General features: G+C 37.6%; 1 protein-coding gene across 7 annotated transcripts in view; it reads left to right on the top strand.

Annotated features, from left to right (window-relative positions):
* The window catches only part of mtus1a (microtubule associated tumor suppressor 1a), a 30842-nt gene extending 12681 nt beyond the window's left edge, over positions 1–18161 (top strand). For 5 of the 7 annotated variants that reach the window (XM_079630991.1, XM_079630992.1, XM_079630993.1 and 2 more), the window contains 9 exons: positions 4718–4938; positions 8636–8702; positions 13046–13260; positions 13515–13620; positions 13746–13816; positions 13951–14046; positions 15647–15763; positions 15905–16002; positions 16654–18161. In XM_079630991.1, coding sequence (XP_079487117.1) covers positions 4718–4938; positions 8636–8702; positions 13046–13260; positions 13515–13620; positions 13746–13816; positions 13951–14046; positions 15647–15763; positions 15905–16002; positions 16654–16867 — 1205 coding nt within the window. In that variant the 3' untranslated portion in view covers positions 16868–18161. Of the gene's footprint in view, positions 1–614; positions 1054–1244; positions 1332–4717; positions 4939–8635; positions 8703–13045; positions 13261–13514; positions 13621–13745; positions 13817–13950; positions 14047–15646; positions 15764–15904; positions 16003–16653 lie in introns of those variants that run through there. The other 2 variants (XM_079630995.1, XM_079630996.1) reach the window with 2 other exon arrangements.
* Positions 18162–18530: the final 369 nt, after the last annotated feature.

Here is an 18530-nt window from a genome sequence, read left to right on the forward strand (position 1 = left end):
ACCATTTTCCCTTGTTGTTCTCGGACTTTTGGACCCCTCTGTATTTTCTAGAATTTGTGATATGACATATTTAAGTGAAAACCTTCTTGAACTTTATATGACTCCATCCTCTAGTATTTGGACTACCCTGAGCTGTGCAGACATGCATTGTCTGCTGCCGTCAGCTCCTCATAAACATAATTGCATTTCAAACATGATTTTATGCCTTCTGTGGGTTGCACACTGCTTTTTCGATTCTTGCTGGCATCAAAGGCTTGTGTTAGACAGTTTCTGTGGTTGCTTGCCACTGCTCTGTTTGTGACCACAAAGAAATATGTTCCCTTCCCTTGTTAGGGCTCTTATTATGGAGGTTTAAATGGAATTTACACCTCGGGACAAAACACTTTTTTTTTAAATTATTTTAACTCTTAACGGTCTTCTTTAAAAAAAAATGTCGTTGTTTTTTTAACTACTTTTCTGGATTAGGTGCATTTCTTGTCAAACATCTTTCTGTAAGTTACTTTCTCTCCCACCATTTTTAACCCTCCCCCATGTGTGAATGAAGGAGAAGGCCAGCGAGAGCTAGCCCACCCACCCACTCCTACTCTGCTGTTTACTCCTCCCTTCCCTTCCCTCTCTCCTTCCTTCCGTTCACCCAGCATCCTGCACCTCCTTCACACCCAGCGGAGAGCGAGAGATGCTGAGCGTCAGTGGATGAGAGCTCAAAACAGTGGATTAATGCTTCCTGTTCTGCCTCATTTGTCTCAGGGGCACCTATACCCCTCTTTAATCCAGGCTGCTAAAGTGTGACGGGGAGACAGATCTTTTCTTCCCCCTCCCTTCATCACATTCTTTGCCGTTTGTTTGGTAGATATATTTTTTGCTTTAGCATGTGCACATTGGGACTGTTTTTCTTATAAAGAGTTCTTCTCTTTGCGGGGGTTTTTTTCGGCGAGATGTTTTTCTCTCCCAAATTCTCTCTGTCCAACATCCATGTGATGCTGACTGCGAAGGGATTGCTCAGGAACCTCCAGCGGCTGTCAGGATGCAAGAGCACTGTGGTGTTTCAGGCAGGTCTGTTCCCTTAGAATACGTTCTGTTGATGTGGCTTTTCCTTCATTCTGCACAGTGATTCTGTGTACAGTAGCTCGCAAGGTGCCGTCTTGGCTCATGTGTTGTTGATTCTATCTTTAGACTGTCTCTCTCTGCCAAAGAGTATTTGATATTTGTACATGGCCAGTAGGCATCTTCTTGCTAACCACTTATAGAGCGTGGGATTGTTTTTGCAAATAACATGTTTATTTGTGCCACAATTTTGGTTTTGGTGATCACCTACCTAGTCGGTAGATTCAGTAAGTTCATTTTTACCTTATTCATCCTTTCAAGCGAGTTGGTTCACAATTCTAGAAACCTAATTTCCCCGTTTTAAATGCTCAAAGGTTATTTTGACTGTAGGTTGAATGTAAACTTGTAAACATTTTGACAAGCTAAATTCCCACCGAAGAGTTGCAGTACAGATGTCTGTGGCTGAAACTTTCCTTTTTATAGTGACTGGCCAAATAAGGACTATTACAAATAAGGAAACTACTATTTATTCCATGTCTGTAACATCAGAGAGGACTATATTTAATCTCAATAAATCATTGGGTAAGGTTTCACCTGTTGAGATATCTCTCCAAAAATAAGTGCATATTATCAGTTTGCAGTTGGACTAATTTAATGATAAATTGATTGATGTTCAAATTTGTTTGGCATGTTTTACCTTTGATCGGACACACGTTATATAGGAGTCTTTCCACATTAGTGATTTTCATATTGCGTAGAAATAATTATTGTACTGTTAGCTGAACGCATAACATACTTGATTATTGCAATTTTACGTATTTACCATTACTTCATGATCATATTATCCACGTTTCAATTTGGCAGTTTCAGTCTGCAGATTATTTTAGGCATTAGTTTATGTATTTTGTTGCCAAGCACTATTTTATATTCTTAAAAACCGATATTATCTGTGGTATTGGAATATTGTAGTTAGGTAAATAATCACAGTTTAATGGGAGTATCATATATCTTTAACACGTCTTTAAAGGAGTCCAAGAGACTTATGTGTCCTGCTGTATACTACTGAATGAAGATCAAGTGTTTGTCACATTTTTGCCATTGGAAGTTTTAAAAGTAGGCAAATACATTACATTTTGGGTCTAAAATCCTTAAACCTTATCACTGAGTGAACAGAAGAGTGTTCCTTTGATAACACAAAGCACCTTAATAATTGAGACTAATGAACTCCACTGTAGTTACAATTTGGATAATCAAGTTTGTCTTAACCGTTTTGCGGAAAAAAAGAAGAAAAAAAAGGCTTTATTACATAATCTGAAATGGGATTTAAATCCAAAAATGTAATACCTGCTCTGTTGGGAGATGAGTAACTGGCCTCTACAACAAAACAAAAGCAACATTGTTAAAATATTTAATTACTATACGTTTGTTTTTTTTGCACACTTCCCCTTTTGCTATTGGCTGGCCAAACAAGTAGCCCCGCCCTCAAGCTATTAATTGAACCAATGTTGCTATGTTGTGCTGGTCCTGATGCCCAAATAAACAGATCAGTTGTTTCGATTACACGACTGTTAACACTTTTTAAAGGAACCTACAAATTTGCTTAATGTAGTTGACTGATGAGGGAAAATATTTGAAAAAGAATAAAAGCTTACACATTTTATCTTTAAATGGGCTTCTGTGTGTGGTCCTGGTAAACACTAGGTTATGACGACAGAATTTCCCCACAAAATATCCCAAAAATCCTTGTCCTTGTGGGGACATTTTTTGGTTCCCATGAGGAAAACGGCTAATACGTTTTTGAAAATGTAAAAGTGCAGAAAGCTTTTTGTGATTGGTAGGGTTATGGGATGGAATATACAGTTGGCACAGTATAAAGACCATTACGTCTATGGAATGTCCCCATAAAACATGAAAACCTGTCTGTCTGTCTGTGACCGGGCCTCTGGTGACTGCTGATGGGAAGTACAACAATAATAGACTAAATTGAGACCTTGATTCCGTTCCATTCTGAAATTGAGTCCGTTCTCTATACCTGTGACCTTTACAGTGACTTTGACAGAGAATGTAACTAGATTAAAGATACAGTGTACATTTGCTAGCCTGAAATTGGTGCAACTTTTAAATAACTAGTTAAGTGTTTTAAAATATATAAGGTGGATTGATTTGATACAATTGTGGGGTGGGGTGGGGTGGGCGTTAAGCTGCATAACTTGGTTTATTCAATTTAGATTCAACATTCCGTGCTTGCACTTTCATATACCTGCAGTTTGTTCTTAACACGAGTTGACCAGCAGAGGGTGCCACTCAAATGTTTACCTAGCAAGGACACCTTATGGTTTGAATTATACTGCATTTCTAAAGTGTTGGCTAACATGTTTTCTATGTGCCACACCAAGCTGATGACCTAAATTTGTGTCTTTTTAAAAATGCTTTGCTAAGTTTTAAGAGACAAATTACAAATTAGGACCACTATAATCACATTCGTAAGACAAAAGCACATCTTTATTCTGACTTCTATGTAAGTTATTGATTCCCCATTTATGTTTTTCCCAGTTTTTTTTTTTTTTACTTTGTTTAATATATGCCACATAAAAGTATCTGAAAAGCCTGTCTGGATTACATTTTATTAGAGGTTTCTTTTTAATCAGGACTGTGATGTTTTCAGTTCCTCCAACCCATGTTATAAGCTCAACAGCTCTATTTGTTTTATGGGTGGGTACCATGAACTAACAGACCTAGAGCAGTTTGAGACTTTGTCTTGAAGGTGTAACAGGATGCTAGATAGGAAGGACATTCATATATACTGTATGCATTCTGAATCTATAGTCAAAGATCTGATCAGCAGTAAATTTCAGCATTCTAGACAATATCTGTTGGAAGTTGTTTATTGACATTTGTATCAAGTTCCTGAGGTGGTTGGCTTGCAAATTGGTCAATGTTTCCAACCTTTGTACATATACATTTGTACATATTTAAAGAGTATATTAGACATAACTTTGCATATGTTTACTGAACTAGGAGCTGTAAATCAGTTGCCATTGGACTGACATTAGAGGAGAAAGGCCTCCTAAAGTTTGTGGGCCCACCACTGCCCTATTAAAGCTGGTATTTCAGAAATGTCTGAGGCTGCTAACACTGATCTGTTATGTAATTACTCAGCTAGGACAAACTGGATTAACAACATGAAGACGTTAGGTGTTGGCATAGGAAAAAGTTTCATATAAAAACCTCCCTAAAAGCCTAAAAAACTAAAAGTTTCATGCATGTACCTCACAAGGGTTTTACAGCTTTATACATATAGTGCCAGGTTGGCGGCTAACTTCAGGTGCCCTTCCTCTAGTAGTGAGGCCACTTTGTTTGAGGGATTTGTGCCCTGATTATGTCCTGGTGTTATATTTATAAGATGATGTAAATGAAAACCACAGTGGCATAGCCCTGCTAAAATAAGAGGCCTCTGATGGGGAGATATTATTTGGTGATGGGGTGAGCTGTTATCTCATTCAGGGTTGCATTTGGTGATAGCTGGTCCTGTCTGCTGTGTGGATCATCTCTGGGTTAAATGAACAGACAGACCTTAGACCCAACGATCACAGATGTTATGAACCTCGAGGAGCACCTTGACGGAAAATAATGCTGAATGTTGTCCCTGCACTAAATGCATGTTCTCTTACAGTTGACAAGAGCAAGTCAAGGACAAGTTCCCGCAAGCAGCCGCCCCCGACAAATGGACAACCGGATCTGGTACCTCCAGAGAGTAAGTCCAGAAATGTGGAGTACTACAAGGCCTTGTGTGAGAAGAAGAACCAGACTATCCAACAGCTGGAGAACACGCTCCGATCCAACGACCGCAGGTTCGAGGCATTTGCTGTGGTCATAAAGCATCTATATGCTGGGGTGAGTATTATGAGATTATATTGCTTATGTTGAGGAATCATTCTGCTACAGCAGACATGAATAATTCATGAAGATGGTGACTTCAGGCAGTTGTGGTGATCCGTTGTCAAGTTAAGGTCAGATTTCTTGGGTTAGGGATAGATGTCTAGATATCAAGTTGTGATCTGACAGCCCAGCACTGATTGTGTTAGTTTGTATAGTCCTGTTGAATGAGTTTGAAGTCAGGTAATATTGTGCTCTGTTTGTTTTGGTGATGTTCTTTTATCAGTTTACCTGTTTGACAGCACCTTCTAATGAACTGGCTTACTGCCACATTTACAAAATATATATTTTTTTTAAATAATGATTTACATTAGTTAGTTTACATCTATATATATATATATATATAGGCCTATATTATATACGTCTATGATGGTTTATATATATATATATATGTGTATGTGTGTGTATGTATGTCTTAGTTCACTTTCAACCCATCGTAGATGTATCTGTCTGCACTGTCTGATCGTTGATATAATGGCAAGATGAATGTTGAAGGCAATGTGAAGGCTGGTTGGATGTACATGTTTAAAGTGAACAGTGAGAAAAAGACAACCGTCACAGTTTGTCTGCTGCACAAAAGAAGGGAAGAAGTGCAGTTTGTTTGAGCTGAAGCTGACAGGCTATACTCTGGAGTGCATGTTGGCTGATCCTGCAGTAGCTGGACCAAGACCAACTTTAACTAAAAGGCACTACCATAATTAAGCTGTGGCACTTATACAATCAGTCTATAAATAGGGGTGTGTGTTTTTAAAACACACGTGTGTGTGTGTGTGTGTGTGTGTGTGTGTGTGTGTGTGTGTGTGTGTGTGTGTGTGTGTGTGTGTGTGTGTGTGTGTGTGTGTGTGTGTGTGTGTGTGTGTGTGTGTGTGTGTGTGTGTGTGTGTGTGTGTGTGTGTGTGTGTGTGGTGTGGGTGTGGGTGTGGGTGTGGGTGTGGGTGTGGGTGTGGGTGTGGGTGTGGGTGTGGGTGTGGGTGTGGGTGTGGGTGTGGGTGTGGGTGTGGTATGTTTTTCAATAGGGCATATACTCCAACTGGCATTCAGTGTAACATTAGTTGTTGCACTTTTATTTTACTTTTGGTTTCCTGTAGTTTCAGGGAGCATTGTCTAACATACCTTTACAGAACAAATTATAGAAGAGAGAACAACATTAGCTGTTTAGTTCAATTAAAGCAAGAGTCTTTCCTGTGGATGGTCCTTGTTCAATGCTTTAAACTTGCAAGTATGAGGTATCATTTCAGCTTGTGCTCATTTGAGAGTTCAATTTTATATACTGATTGTAAACAGATGAATGAGCCTAAAATGTTCATCTCTATATGATGACGACAACTACATCTTATGAAAACTCAGATTTGTAGAGCTTGAAGGATAGTATAGTGTGTTAAGGGAACGTGTTGCCCATATAGGAATCTGTGAAGCTTTATCATTGGCGTCTGGTCTTCAGCATGTCTCTGTGAGAATGTACCAGCTGCTGTCTTGATATGGTCAGAAGCATGCTGGGATGCCTAGGGAGCTGCTTCATATCTTTTGTTTGCAATGAGCTGTCAGCACACTGTGTACATTGCCATAATTTCACTACAAGAGGCCACACATGCTTTCCCTGAAGCAATATCATTAATTTATTATTATAATTAAGTAGTCATATAAGTAGTTATATATTACTTAATGCATATAAAATACTTATACACAAACTAATGTTTTTAATCATTTCTCAGTTAAGTTATTGATGTGTTGACATCATTCATATGATAAATGCCTTTTGATACAGCAGTGACTATTAGAATTGCTTTACAACACTTTTTAATATTTTGACTAACTACATTTTTTTTACACATTTTTTTTCCATACAAAAATAATAGTGTTGTTGTAATTGTTCTTCTGCATACGTATATTATAATAATACTAATAAAAGTAACTTTTTTATCATGATAACTTAGTTTAATTTTTACTATTATTATTAACATTATTAGGATTAGGTTAGGGATTTTTTTATTATTATCTTAAACAAATAAGAATGTTATTTTCTACTGTATACAGAAAAATGTTTTTTTTATTCATTCATTCTAATCATTTATTGTAGTTTTCTGTAGCGTATAGACTTATTTGGCTTGCAATAACTACAAACTACTGTTAGTTTGGTTTGGATCTTAGTCAGGATCTACTCCATATTTAATTTGACACCAAATGTAATTCTGACATCCTTGTTTTCATTAGTGTCAAATTTAAAGTGACATTCATGACTAAAGTGTATTGTGCAGTTTTTAACATTTTATAAGAGTAAATATGAATTTGATATTGTAACCTATACCAATTTCAGTCAGCAAATTCTGCGGGGGTGCTGAAAGGAAAGCAAGAAAAAGACAGCAGTTCTCCTGTCCTCACGCCCTGTGGGAAGGTCACCGCACACTTTTCCTGTAACATGCACCATTTCATTAAGTGCCACTCAGTCAACCAACTGTCAGACATGTCATTTTTTTTCTGCTCTCTTTGCTCTACTTGCTGTGGGTGTCCTAAAGTACAGCCTTTATGTAGCCTTCTCCCAAGCACAATACAGCCGCCTCCCTCCCTTGCCCTTCTTTTAGATGTATTACGGTATCCTTTCACCACTGAGAAGGCAAGTGGTTGGAGGAGGTGAGAGCCAATGAGCTTATTCCACTAGTCTCTCCGATGTAGAGCGAGACGGCAGAGAGAGGAGGTAGAGGTGGCAGAGGTTCATGCATCTGGGCTGCTATATTCCTGCATTCTGGACTGAAGTCACAGAGACGGGACTATGGGCTGCTCCGGCAGCAAAGTGTGCCTTAACTCTCCCTGCGCTGGACACAGGGTAAAGACATTATCCTCTCTGCAGGGTGCAGGATGGGATAGATTGGCATTTGAAATGGGATTGCTGTGGGTGCCTATACAAAGCATGTCATTTCAGTGAGATGAGGTTGTGTATTTAGTTTGAGGCATTCTTAAATTTGAGTTTGGTTTATCCTAATGAATATGTTATGAATGCTAATGAGTTCATAACTGGTGTGTAAATGTCACTCTGGCATTGATCTCTGGGGGAAGGGGCCGGTTAGAACGGCAGCACGCGGTTTTTGAAGCGTCTTTGTGTTGGTTGAGGAGGCTGACAGCACTGCAGCTGTGGCACTGACTGTCCTCCACAGAGAGAGAGAGAGACTGCTGATTTTATTGCTTTACATTCGGTTCTTGTCATTCATATGTTAGTTTTTTTAATTAAATGCTTACAGAGCTGTCATAGTGGTGTGTAAACCACAAAGCTTTGCTGTGGGATTCTTGCATGCCTGTGCCTTTTTTGTGGCAGTAACGAGTCAGAGGATAGCCTGTTTTCTTTTTGAACACTGCTAGGTTGAAAATGCTTTGCTAATATAACCAATCATTTATGCCACGTTAAAATCTGAAAACTGTCATATCCGACTCCTGTCCTGTGATTGACAGACACCCTTCATAAGAACAGTCGAATGCATGATTCATGTCTGCAAAAGGAATTCCAGAGTCGTTCATTCATCATGACATTAGATTGCACTTGGCATAGCCTTGCTCCATGGCAACATACAGTTTGGCAGATTGTGTTTCTTGTGTAATTTGGGTAATGTGAGGCATGCGCCGCGATGAGAAATGATGCACTGATTTTTCTTGTGTTTTCCCGCAGCATGAGGAGGTGATGAAGCGGCGCAGGGAGCTGTCTCAGGAGCTGGTCACTTTACGTGAGGAGCTGGGTAAGTGTGTGTGAGTCACTGAAGACTGCTTGGCTTTCACTGTCTGCGGAAAGAATGGAGAGCTGCCAAAATGTCGCTGTTTGTAATTAATGTAATATTTGGATTGCTGGTCACGAGTGGTAATCAGCGATGAGCGGTAGGCGGGCTTTTTTTTGCCGTAACATGACTACCATTACCTCTCAAGCTTCAGTGTTGATAGCCTGCATCTGTCAAAAGTTTGGACACATGTACTTTTATTGTAGAATGCAAATAACACAAATGGGACCAACATTTTTATATTATTTTAGCTCTACACTTTGGGTATTTTCCTCTAAATTCATGTAGTGCATTCTGGGGTGCTTTTTAAATCGTATTAGTTAGTATGTACTACGATTTAAAAACTTTGGGTCATTAAACATTTTTTTTTTAAAGAAATTAATACTTTTATTCTGCAATAATGCTGTTCTTTTGAACTTTTATATTCATCAAAGAATCCTGAAAAAAATATATATCATGGTTTCCACAAAAACTAGGAAAGCAGTACAACTGTTTTCACCATTGATAATTAGATGATTGAATTTTTTTTTTGAAGCAATAAATCAGCATAATAGAATTATTTCTGAAGGGTCATGTGACACTGAAGACTGGAGTAATGATGCTTAAAACTCCGCTTTGCCATTCAAGGAATAAATTACATTTTAAAAATGTATTATAATGTATTATTTTTGTAATGATATTTCACAATATTTTATCAAATAAATGCAGCCTTTGGTGAATGAGATACTCTTTCCTAAAACATTACAAAAAAATCTTTCCAACCCCGAACTTTTGAACAGTATGTTAGGCACATGTTGGCTGCTTTAGCTTCACTATTCTGTGCCTGTCGTCAATTATATAAAAAAAAAGAATAATAATTTATGTAAAAAAATGTATAAGCATAATTTATATTTGTCGAGAATTTTTTTTCCGAAATGTATATTGTGTCCAAGCTTTTGACTGGTAGTGTGTTTAAATGTACCAACCACTAAGCATGCTTGCTAGTTCATGAACTACCATGTGGTTTTAGATGAGGACGGTCTGTTCATTTTATTGGTCCTGTTGGAAGGACTCTTCCCTCCCATAGGGGGCATTTTAGGAGACACACCTCCAGAAAGCCGTCTGGTATGTGAAGGTCATACCGACAAGGTCGGACAAGTCTGATGTCCCTCACAGTCTAATGGGCAAAGTAACATAGAGAAATGTATTTAGTACAGGCCAGCGTTCACCCCTGAGAGACGTCTGATGCATTGATTTCACAGCTCATATTACCACCTGAAAACTGAGCATGTACAAGGGAGTGATATGAGATTTTTTTTCTTGACTGATAATATACAGCCACAGCTCTTCGGGATTAATGTATTTTTTACGAATCAGAAAGCATTTTTTTTCTGTCACTTTGCAAACTTTTAAGTCCTGCACATGATCTTTCTTTACTATTATAATCACCACTGGGCATATTAGCACATTCCAGCGCTTCTGACCATGTTTAAGACCCCGTACAAATTCTTCAGACCACCTCTTGCAGTCACAATATAGCTGCAGGAATATCTGCTAAATTTTGTCTTTTACCCACAGCCTCAAGTATTCATTCCACCTTGTATGACGCGAGTGATGTCAGTGCCATGCTTTTTGGCACACACCCAGAAATCCCTTATAAAACAAAAGTGTCTGTTAACACAGGACAACTGCTCTCTGCCAGTGAAGCGAGTGCTGTCTTCACACACAACCTGCTAGAACTGTGTCTAATCAATTTAGCTTGCCATTTGGCATGTGACTGATTAACTTCTCTGTGTAGAATGGTAACTTCATTGCTGCTACTAGCCTTGTGTTTTTATATTAGAACTATTCTCAAAATAACGCACATTATTTTTAAGATAAGCATGTCTAGACGATGTCACATGATTTATTTAGGGCAAATTCACCCAGGCCTGTTAAACGCACAGTTTCGTTTTCTGTTTTGAAAACGTATTTTAACTCTAGATGGGAAAATGTGTGCATATACATAGCAGATTTGTTGAGCTTTCTACTGCCAAAAGCTTTCTGAAATAAGCTATATATACTGTTTGGATGCATATGCAGTCATATTTACTGACTGTCGAGTTATGATCGGTTTATCTCTTGTTGTTGTTGTTTTTTTTGTGGAAAAAAAAGACATAATCCTCCTACCTAACTGTCTGTTTTTCCTCTGCATTATTTGGATTATTTATAGGCCTTCAGCCTTGCTCTGCATTATAAATATAACCTATAATAGAATTACGCTGAAGATTCATGAAATGCATCAAGCCATTAGTGAGCTCTGGGTCTGGCTCCTCTTCTCTGGCTGGATCTGATCATAGATCTGCTAACTGTCCCTTGTACAGCAGTCATTAGATACTGTTCTTATTTAACCCCTAAAAGCAAGTTAATAACGATTCTGATTGAAACTCATTGTAAGGCTCTGTTAAAAAAAAAAAAAAAATCTGTGGTTTTCATCCTAGAACACAGATGATTAGGTTGCAGTGCCAGGAAGGGATATGTCCCAAGTTTCCCCCTGGAGAACAACAGCCGTTCTTGTTGTGACTCTTAAGTAATTCATTTTGCTGACATGCTGCTCTTAACCTTTTGATAATAAAGTACAGAAACGCCTACTGATGCATCAGTAAACATGAGATGAGCTGAAAAATACACTGTTATTATACAGATTTTAGACATTGTACCGCTTAAATCAAGCTTCCCTCATGCATACATGTATGAAAAACTTGCAAACACATTATGTAGTCAAATATTACTGAATGAGTAATGCATATAACATACTTCTAATGTGAAATACAGCCTGAGACTGTACATCTCTTTGCATACATACACCTATGAAACGCTCATACATAAGTTGACAAAAGAATATGAGCCTCATATCAGCCTTATGGAGCCTTATGATGAGCTCTGTCTGAAACGGTTGCCTGGTTTTCAGCTATTATTTCATTATGTTTTCATTATATTACATTATACTTATGAAGTGACTTACTGGCATTTGTATGCTGGTCGCATCACATGACTTTGTTGGTCCCGTCCCGCCATATGTCTTGGATTTGGCGGATTAACATTTTAAAAATATTAAGTGAAGCAGCTTGTTGTATCACCCTCACATTTGACTTCACACCCCCTTCAAATAAAATCACAATAAATTCATTCAGAAAGTAAAAACATGATCATCGTAGAAGAGGCGTTTTGTATATATGAATTTCAGAAATAAATACAGATATTTTAATGAATAAATAAATACCTGTATTAATTTAAACGCATAAATATAAAACATCTGTATTTATTTAAAATTGTATTTATTTAATAAGTAAATGGAGATTTATTTTGAATGAATAAATAAACGCATTCAAATACAGATATTTTAATGAATAAATACAGATACTTATCTACAGGTGTTTATTTAAATACATAGTCATTTGTTTAAATGCAAATATTAAAGTAAGTTAATAAAAATAATATAACAAGATATTTAAATAAATTAATGAATATATTAATTTAATTGATTTTCCTTTTATATTTGTACCTTAATTATGGAAAACCATAGGGTGTCCATTTAGCCAGAAATCCCAACCTCAAATGGTCCCACCAGAGTAGCGTGTTACTTCATGAGCTGGAGGACTTGACAGCACACTTGTACACTACAAAGACAGGAGCAGCTGCAGCATTCAGCTTGCCACTTTTGTGTGTAAACCACAGCAGTCCTGTGTGCCAGTGTGTTCTGTGCAGTGAAGTGTCATCTGTTTCTAAGAGTTGAGCAAACTTAGCTAATACTCAGGGGGACAGTGTCTGTGACACAGTTCTGATGGAGAGAGCATTGTGGCGGGTTAGGAAACATCTGTTCATTATGCCTCTCTGGATTAGCGTTCCTTTTGACAAACTTTCCCTCGGTTGTAATTTGACGTGTTTTGAGTAACAGTTGACGCTTTATTTACAGAACTGCTGGAGATACCATAACTGTAGAGACAACTGGGACTCAATGCAGAATACTTGAGTAATGATTCATAGCATCTAGTGTTGGCAGGGCTTGAAATCAAAGCAACAAATGGACGTGTTGGCCTTTCAACATTTGCTCTGGTTATTCCACTGCGGTCTACTTATAGAATATTTATATTTTCATATCACAAAACAGTGCATAAGATATTAGATGTCCTACTTTTTTTTCTTTTTTTTTGTAAGTTGGAGGGTTGCTGTCATATCATGCCCAAAAAAAGGCATCCTAAATGGTGCTCTGTGAGGTTGATGTTTGTTACTTGAATGAATCACTTAATCGATCTTCTAATGTCCAAATGGTCTGACCTTTCCCTCAGTGAGCTCGGCTTACTCTTGTGAGCGTCTGGAGCAGGAGAAGGAAGAGCTGCGTGCGGCCTTTGATGGAGTCCTGCAGAAGGTCCAGGAGCAGCACCACTTGGACCTCGCTGACCTTGAGGAGAGACTGAAGACCTTCTACTCCACTGAGTGGGAGAAGGTTCATCAGACCTACCAGGAGGAGGCCGATAAGTGCAAAGCTCAGATGGAGCAGCAGGTGTGGAGGGCAGTTGGCCTTTTTTGTCCAGTTCTTCAATGTCATTACACACTTTCTGTTGGATAGTTCATTTTAGATGTCTTCTAAAAACTTTCCCATAACTATGCAAAGTAATTTCATAGCTTTTTGTTTTTGGCATATGAGCCTTGACCTTTTAGTTGTTTGGACATATGACATTTCATTTCTTAATAATTTATACACTAAAATAAGCCATTCGAGACTTTTACTAAATGACTTTATTTGTACTCGTCTAGATAGAAGAGTTACGATCAAAACATGAGGCTTTGAAGAAGGAACTGGAAGTCAGCCATAAAGAGGAGGTGGACGGCCTTAAACAACACTTTGAAGAGTCTTTCAAGGGTAAATAATCTTGGGATTTGTTTTTTATTTTTCTCTCTAAAATGTGTGTGTAAATGTTGCTTAAAATTTGAAAGCCAACAGCTTTACCTCCCACTCATTAATATATCCTGACTTAACTTTTTCAGAACTCAAACAGTCCCATGAAAAGGAAATGCAAACTCTCAACACAACACTAACGGAATCAGACACATTATCTGTAAGGCAATGACCAAAAGATGAAATTCCAAAAGCCAAAACATTCTTATTCCCTGTTTATTTTTCTATTCATGTTTTTTTGCCCTATTGAAATTTAGCACACATTTTCATATCAGTGTATTTCTCCTCAAATAGAATCAAATTCAGGAGCTCATGACCGAGAATAACAGCCTCAAAGAAAAACTGAACGCTGAGGTGAAGAGAAGGAGGGATCTGGCTGAGAGAACGCAGGTACATAATGTAACACCCCTGTGTAGCTCCAAGATATGTGTTATCAAACACTCAACCATTGCCATTGATAGTAATGCATCTCTGCTTTGAGTAGACTGTATTTTCTATGAATAGCAGGTTAATATTAGACGGGTCTTTCCAATCAGGACTAAGAAGATTCCGGAACCCTCAACATTCTGTTAATGATAACTACCCTGCATAATGCTGCCAGACCCTGCCCTATGAATAGTGTGACAATGCAGCAGAGGCAAAGTTCATATATGGGTGTTTCTTCAACTATAGACACGACCTTGTGGACTGGTAGAAAACTGTCTTACTGTACATTTACATGGATGCATTTAGCAAATACTCTTAAAACGCACTTCACATTCTCTATTCTTATAGTTTGTTCACTAACAAAATCCAGTAAAGTTTATGCATATACACCACAGGAGAATTCTTATTTTTATTTTATTTAGTAATTATATACTGCAGTGTTAAAACGTTTGTCATCAGTAAGATATTTGAGTTACGCTTTATTTTAAGTTTGTTTATTGTCCTTGTAACAGTGTAATTACACAAAAGGACTGAGTAATATTAATGAACTACATGTACTTACTATAGGGTTAAGGTTTGGTTTTAGGGTTAATTACTAGGATTAATAATCCATAATCTCCTGTTATTACTATAAGTACATGTAATGTGTAACAACTTCACCTTAAAATAGTGTTTCCGCTCTCGTATTAATTTTTTTTTAAGAATTTGTACTTTTTAAACAAGAATGCATTAAATTGATTGAAAGTAAATAAAGAGATTTATAATGTTACAGAATATTTCTATTTCAAATAAATGCTTTTTCTTTACTTTTTATTCATCAAAAAAGCATGATTTTTTTTTTTTTTTTATGAGAATACTAAGCAGAACAACATGGATAATACATGTTTCTTGAGCATCAAATCAGCATATTAGAATGATTTCTGAAGGATCATGTGACTGATGGCAAAGCTGATTTTTAGCATCATTACTCTAGTCTTCACAGGAATAAATTGCCTTTTAAAATGTATACAAATAGAGAAGTTGTTTTAAATTTTAATAGTATTTCTTCATAATATTACTGTTTTACTGTATTTTGTAACAAATGTGGCCTTGGTGGGCATAAGAAACTTCTTTCAAAAACATTTAGAAATCTTACCAACCCCACATTTGTACATGGTAGTGTGTCATATTAAATTTGTATTATATATATATTATATATATAAATATTATTATGTATGATTTATTTACATAGGTACAACATTTGAGAACCTGGGTCTGGGACAAGAATAAAATTAAGTATATACTGTATATAAAATGCACTTGAATAGTAGCAAACATAAATGACAAAGGTATGATGAAACATTTACAAGTCAGTTTAATGTCGTCTTCATGTAACAAAATATTCTGTTAATTTTAATATAATTCAACCCCTGGGCATAAAAGTGGCTGAAGTTAAAGAAAGTGTTTGTTTTATAAAGCCCACAAATGTAAACATGAAAATGTAATAATTCCTGTCTTAATGATGAATCGAGTTTAGGAAAGCCAGTGTATATCCCTGATCTCTCTTGTTTATTTTATGTTGAAGATGGACTCCCACACTCTTTATCTGGAGCAGGAGCTTGAAAGCCTTAAAGTAGTTCTGGACATCAAAAACAAGCGGATCCACGAACAAGACAAGAAACTCATGCAGATAGACAAACTGGTGAGCTCAATTATCTGTTACGCATAAAGCATTTAGATGGAGAACTTTTCCTTTGTGTTCATTCTAATCACAGTAGAGATGACATAAATCTGATGCTCCTGTCTGTGCTGGAGAAACACTAAGACTTTGATTTATTCTTAGATGGAGAGGAATGTGAAGCTGGATGAATATCTTAAGAAGCTGCAACAGGAAAACGAGGACCTCAAAGCCAGAATGGACAAACATGCTGCTTTGTCTAGGTAGCGTACTGCAAGATTGTCTTCATAAACTTATGATTTGAGACACAGGTTTACAGTTTATGTCAAGTTTAGACTTACAACAAGGATTAAAGTAATAGTTCACTTAAAAATGAAAATTCTGTCATCATTTACTCACCCTCAAGTTGTTCCAAACCTGTATGAATTTCTTTCTTCTGCTGAACACAAAAGAAGATATTTTAAAGAATGTCATTAACCAGACAGTTTATGGACCCCATTGACTCCATAGTAGGAAAAAAATACTATGGAAGTCCATTGCATCCATCAACTGTTTACCAGTATTCTTCAAAATATCTTCTTTTGTGTTCAGCAGAAGAAATATATTCATACAGGTTTGGAATGACTTGAGGTTGAGTAAATGATGACAGAATTTTCATTTTAAGTGAACTATTCCTTTAAGTGCTTCTACGTCAGTGTTATTCACCTATCATTTTCCTCTGATTTTAGGGATAAGGGTTAGGTTTAGGGATATGGTTAGGACTACATTTTCTGACAAAAATATGTTGATCCAGGAACATGTCTTGGCAAAACCACGTTCACCTTGTGCCGAGACACCTTCTCCTCTTTCATCTTGTGCAGTAATAGTGACTAATCTAATCAAGTTTACCAGAGCGTTGACTTGTTTCGTTTCAGACAACTGTCCACAGAGCAGGCGGTTTTGCAGGAAACCCTCCAGAAGGAGTCCAAAGTGAACAAACGTCTGTCTATGGAGAATGAAGAGCTGATCTGGAAGCTTAACAACGGTGATCTGAGCAGCCCGCGCAAGGTCTCTCCTTCCCCGTCCCTCACTCTCCAGTCCCCACGGAACTCTGGGGTGTTCTCCAGCCCTCCCGTCTCGCCCAGATAACGATAGCCTTCAGCTTCCAGGAAGCACTTTCATACGGGACGGAGCACTTCCTGCATGCTGAAGCTGGTCTGGACCATGTCAAAATGGAATAAACTTGTACAGACTAAAAAAAAAAAAACTGAAGAATATATTGCACAGCAGCACTTACCAATGAGGCCACCCTCGTACTTTTGCCTTTCACGTCTGTCTATGGAGGAAAAAAAGGAATATCTCAGGGCTTGAAGAAAGTTTCTCTCCAAGGAGTTGTTTTTTTCCCCCCTCCTGAATTGCTTTGTTGCTTGAAGTTCCTGACTTTGGAGGACTGACATTAGAATTTATGAATTGGGCCTTTATCAACTTCTGAAGCTTTTCCACCAGACGCCTTGAAGTGTACCTGTATAAATCCAGATTTATCATTGCCCTGGGACAAATGCCCAAATGCCAGCTGGACATTTCCCAGATGCTGTCGGTGTGTAGCATTTGGTTTCCCTTTATTTCATGTAGGACCTCAGACCCCAGGTGAAATGTTCTACAGCAGCACTTCATAGATCAACTCATGCCATACACTGACTGTTACGATTTACACCAATGGAAATATTCACTGACTTTAAAAACCAGGTGTTCTCAAAACATTATGCAAAAATGTCTTGTCTATATCATGCCTTTTATTTTATATCATCCCACATTTTAAGAACTGTAACAAGGTGAGCTTTACCCAGATCATGATGCATGTTTCATCTCAGATATGCTCTCCATATCATTCATAATTGCATAGGAGAGACTCAATACAATGATCAATGCAGAATGAATTATTCATAGTTCATTGAAAAGCTTTAATGTTTTAAATAAGGCCTGTATAAGGGTTGAATTATCCCCTTTCCTCACTTCCTTGGCAATCAGAAATGCAGTCTTATCGTAATGTTATGCAGTGAACGGACGAGTGCTTGATATTGAAATGGCATAATGACAGGCAGCCCTGTGAATGAAAGCATGTACTATTGGGAAGCTGATTTTCTTGAATACGGGTTTTGTATATTGTTCAGTCTGATTGAGCCTTAGGGGAAAGATTTGAGTTTGTTTGTCTTTTTCTATATTTAAGTCTGATCATGAGACCAATGTATTTGACTGAGCATGTTCCAGTGGCCTCAGAAGCGCCCCCTCTGTTGGAAACCTTCCACTGCAGCTTTACAAGCAAGCTATATACAAAGTTGATTTTTTTTTTTTTTTGTATTGCTAAGCTGTTTGTGTGGACGTTGGCGTGAAACTGAAACTCTTGAAAATATGCAATTAATAAAGAAATTCAAAATTCACCTGTATTTGTCAGGCCGTTTATGTGCGAAAGCATGCAGGAACTTGGTTGGTTTTCTTATGGCTCTTCATCATCTTTTAGCTGTAAGTCTATAGTAAATAGCTGTGAAATTTGGCATCATTTTGCTATGATCTTTTCTCTGGTGAATTCTTCTGTAACTTATTCTTGAATTGCTAATAATTCAATAACAGAAATCTCTGCAAAAGAGGAGGAGAAAAATACTTTGAATGTGTCGCACTGAACTAAAATAAGCACTGGGCTCCCGCTGCACATTCCACATACGGAGTCCATTAGAGCGGAGCACAAAGCCTTCACGGTCCTCAGGCAGATTTCATGCGTGTAAAAATATGCGTATAGACCTTAACACCTTCCATT

Source organism: Phoxinus phoxinus (genome assembly GCF_949152265.1).
Source record: "Phoxinus phoxinus genome assembly, chromosome: 12".
Lineage (NCBI taxonomy): Eukaryota > Metazoa > Chordata > Actinopteri > Cypriniformes > Leuciscidae > Phoxinus > Phoxinus phoxinus.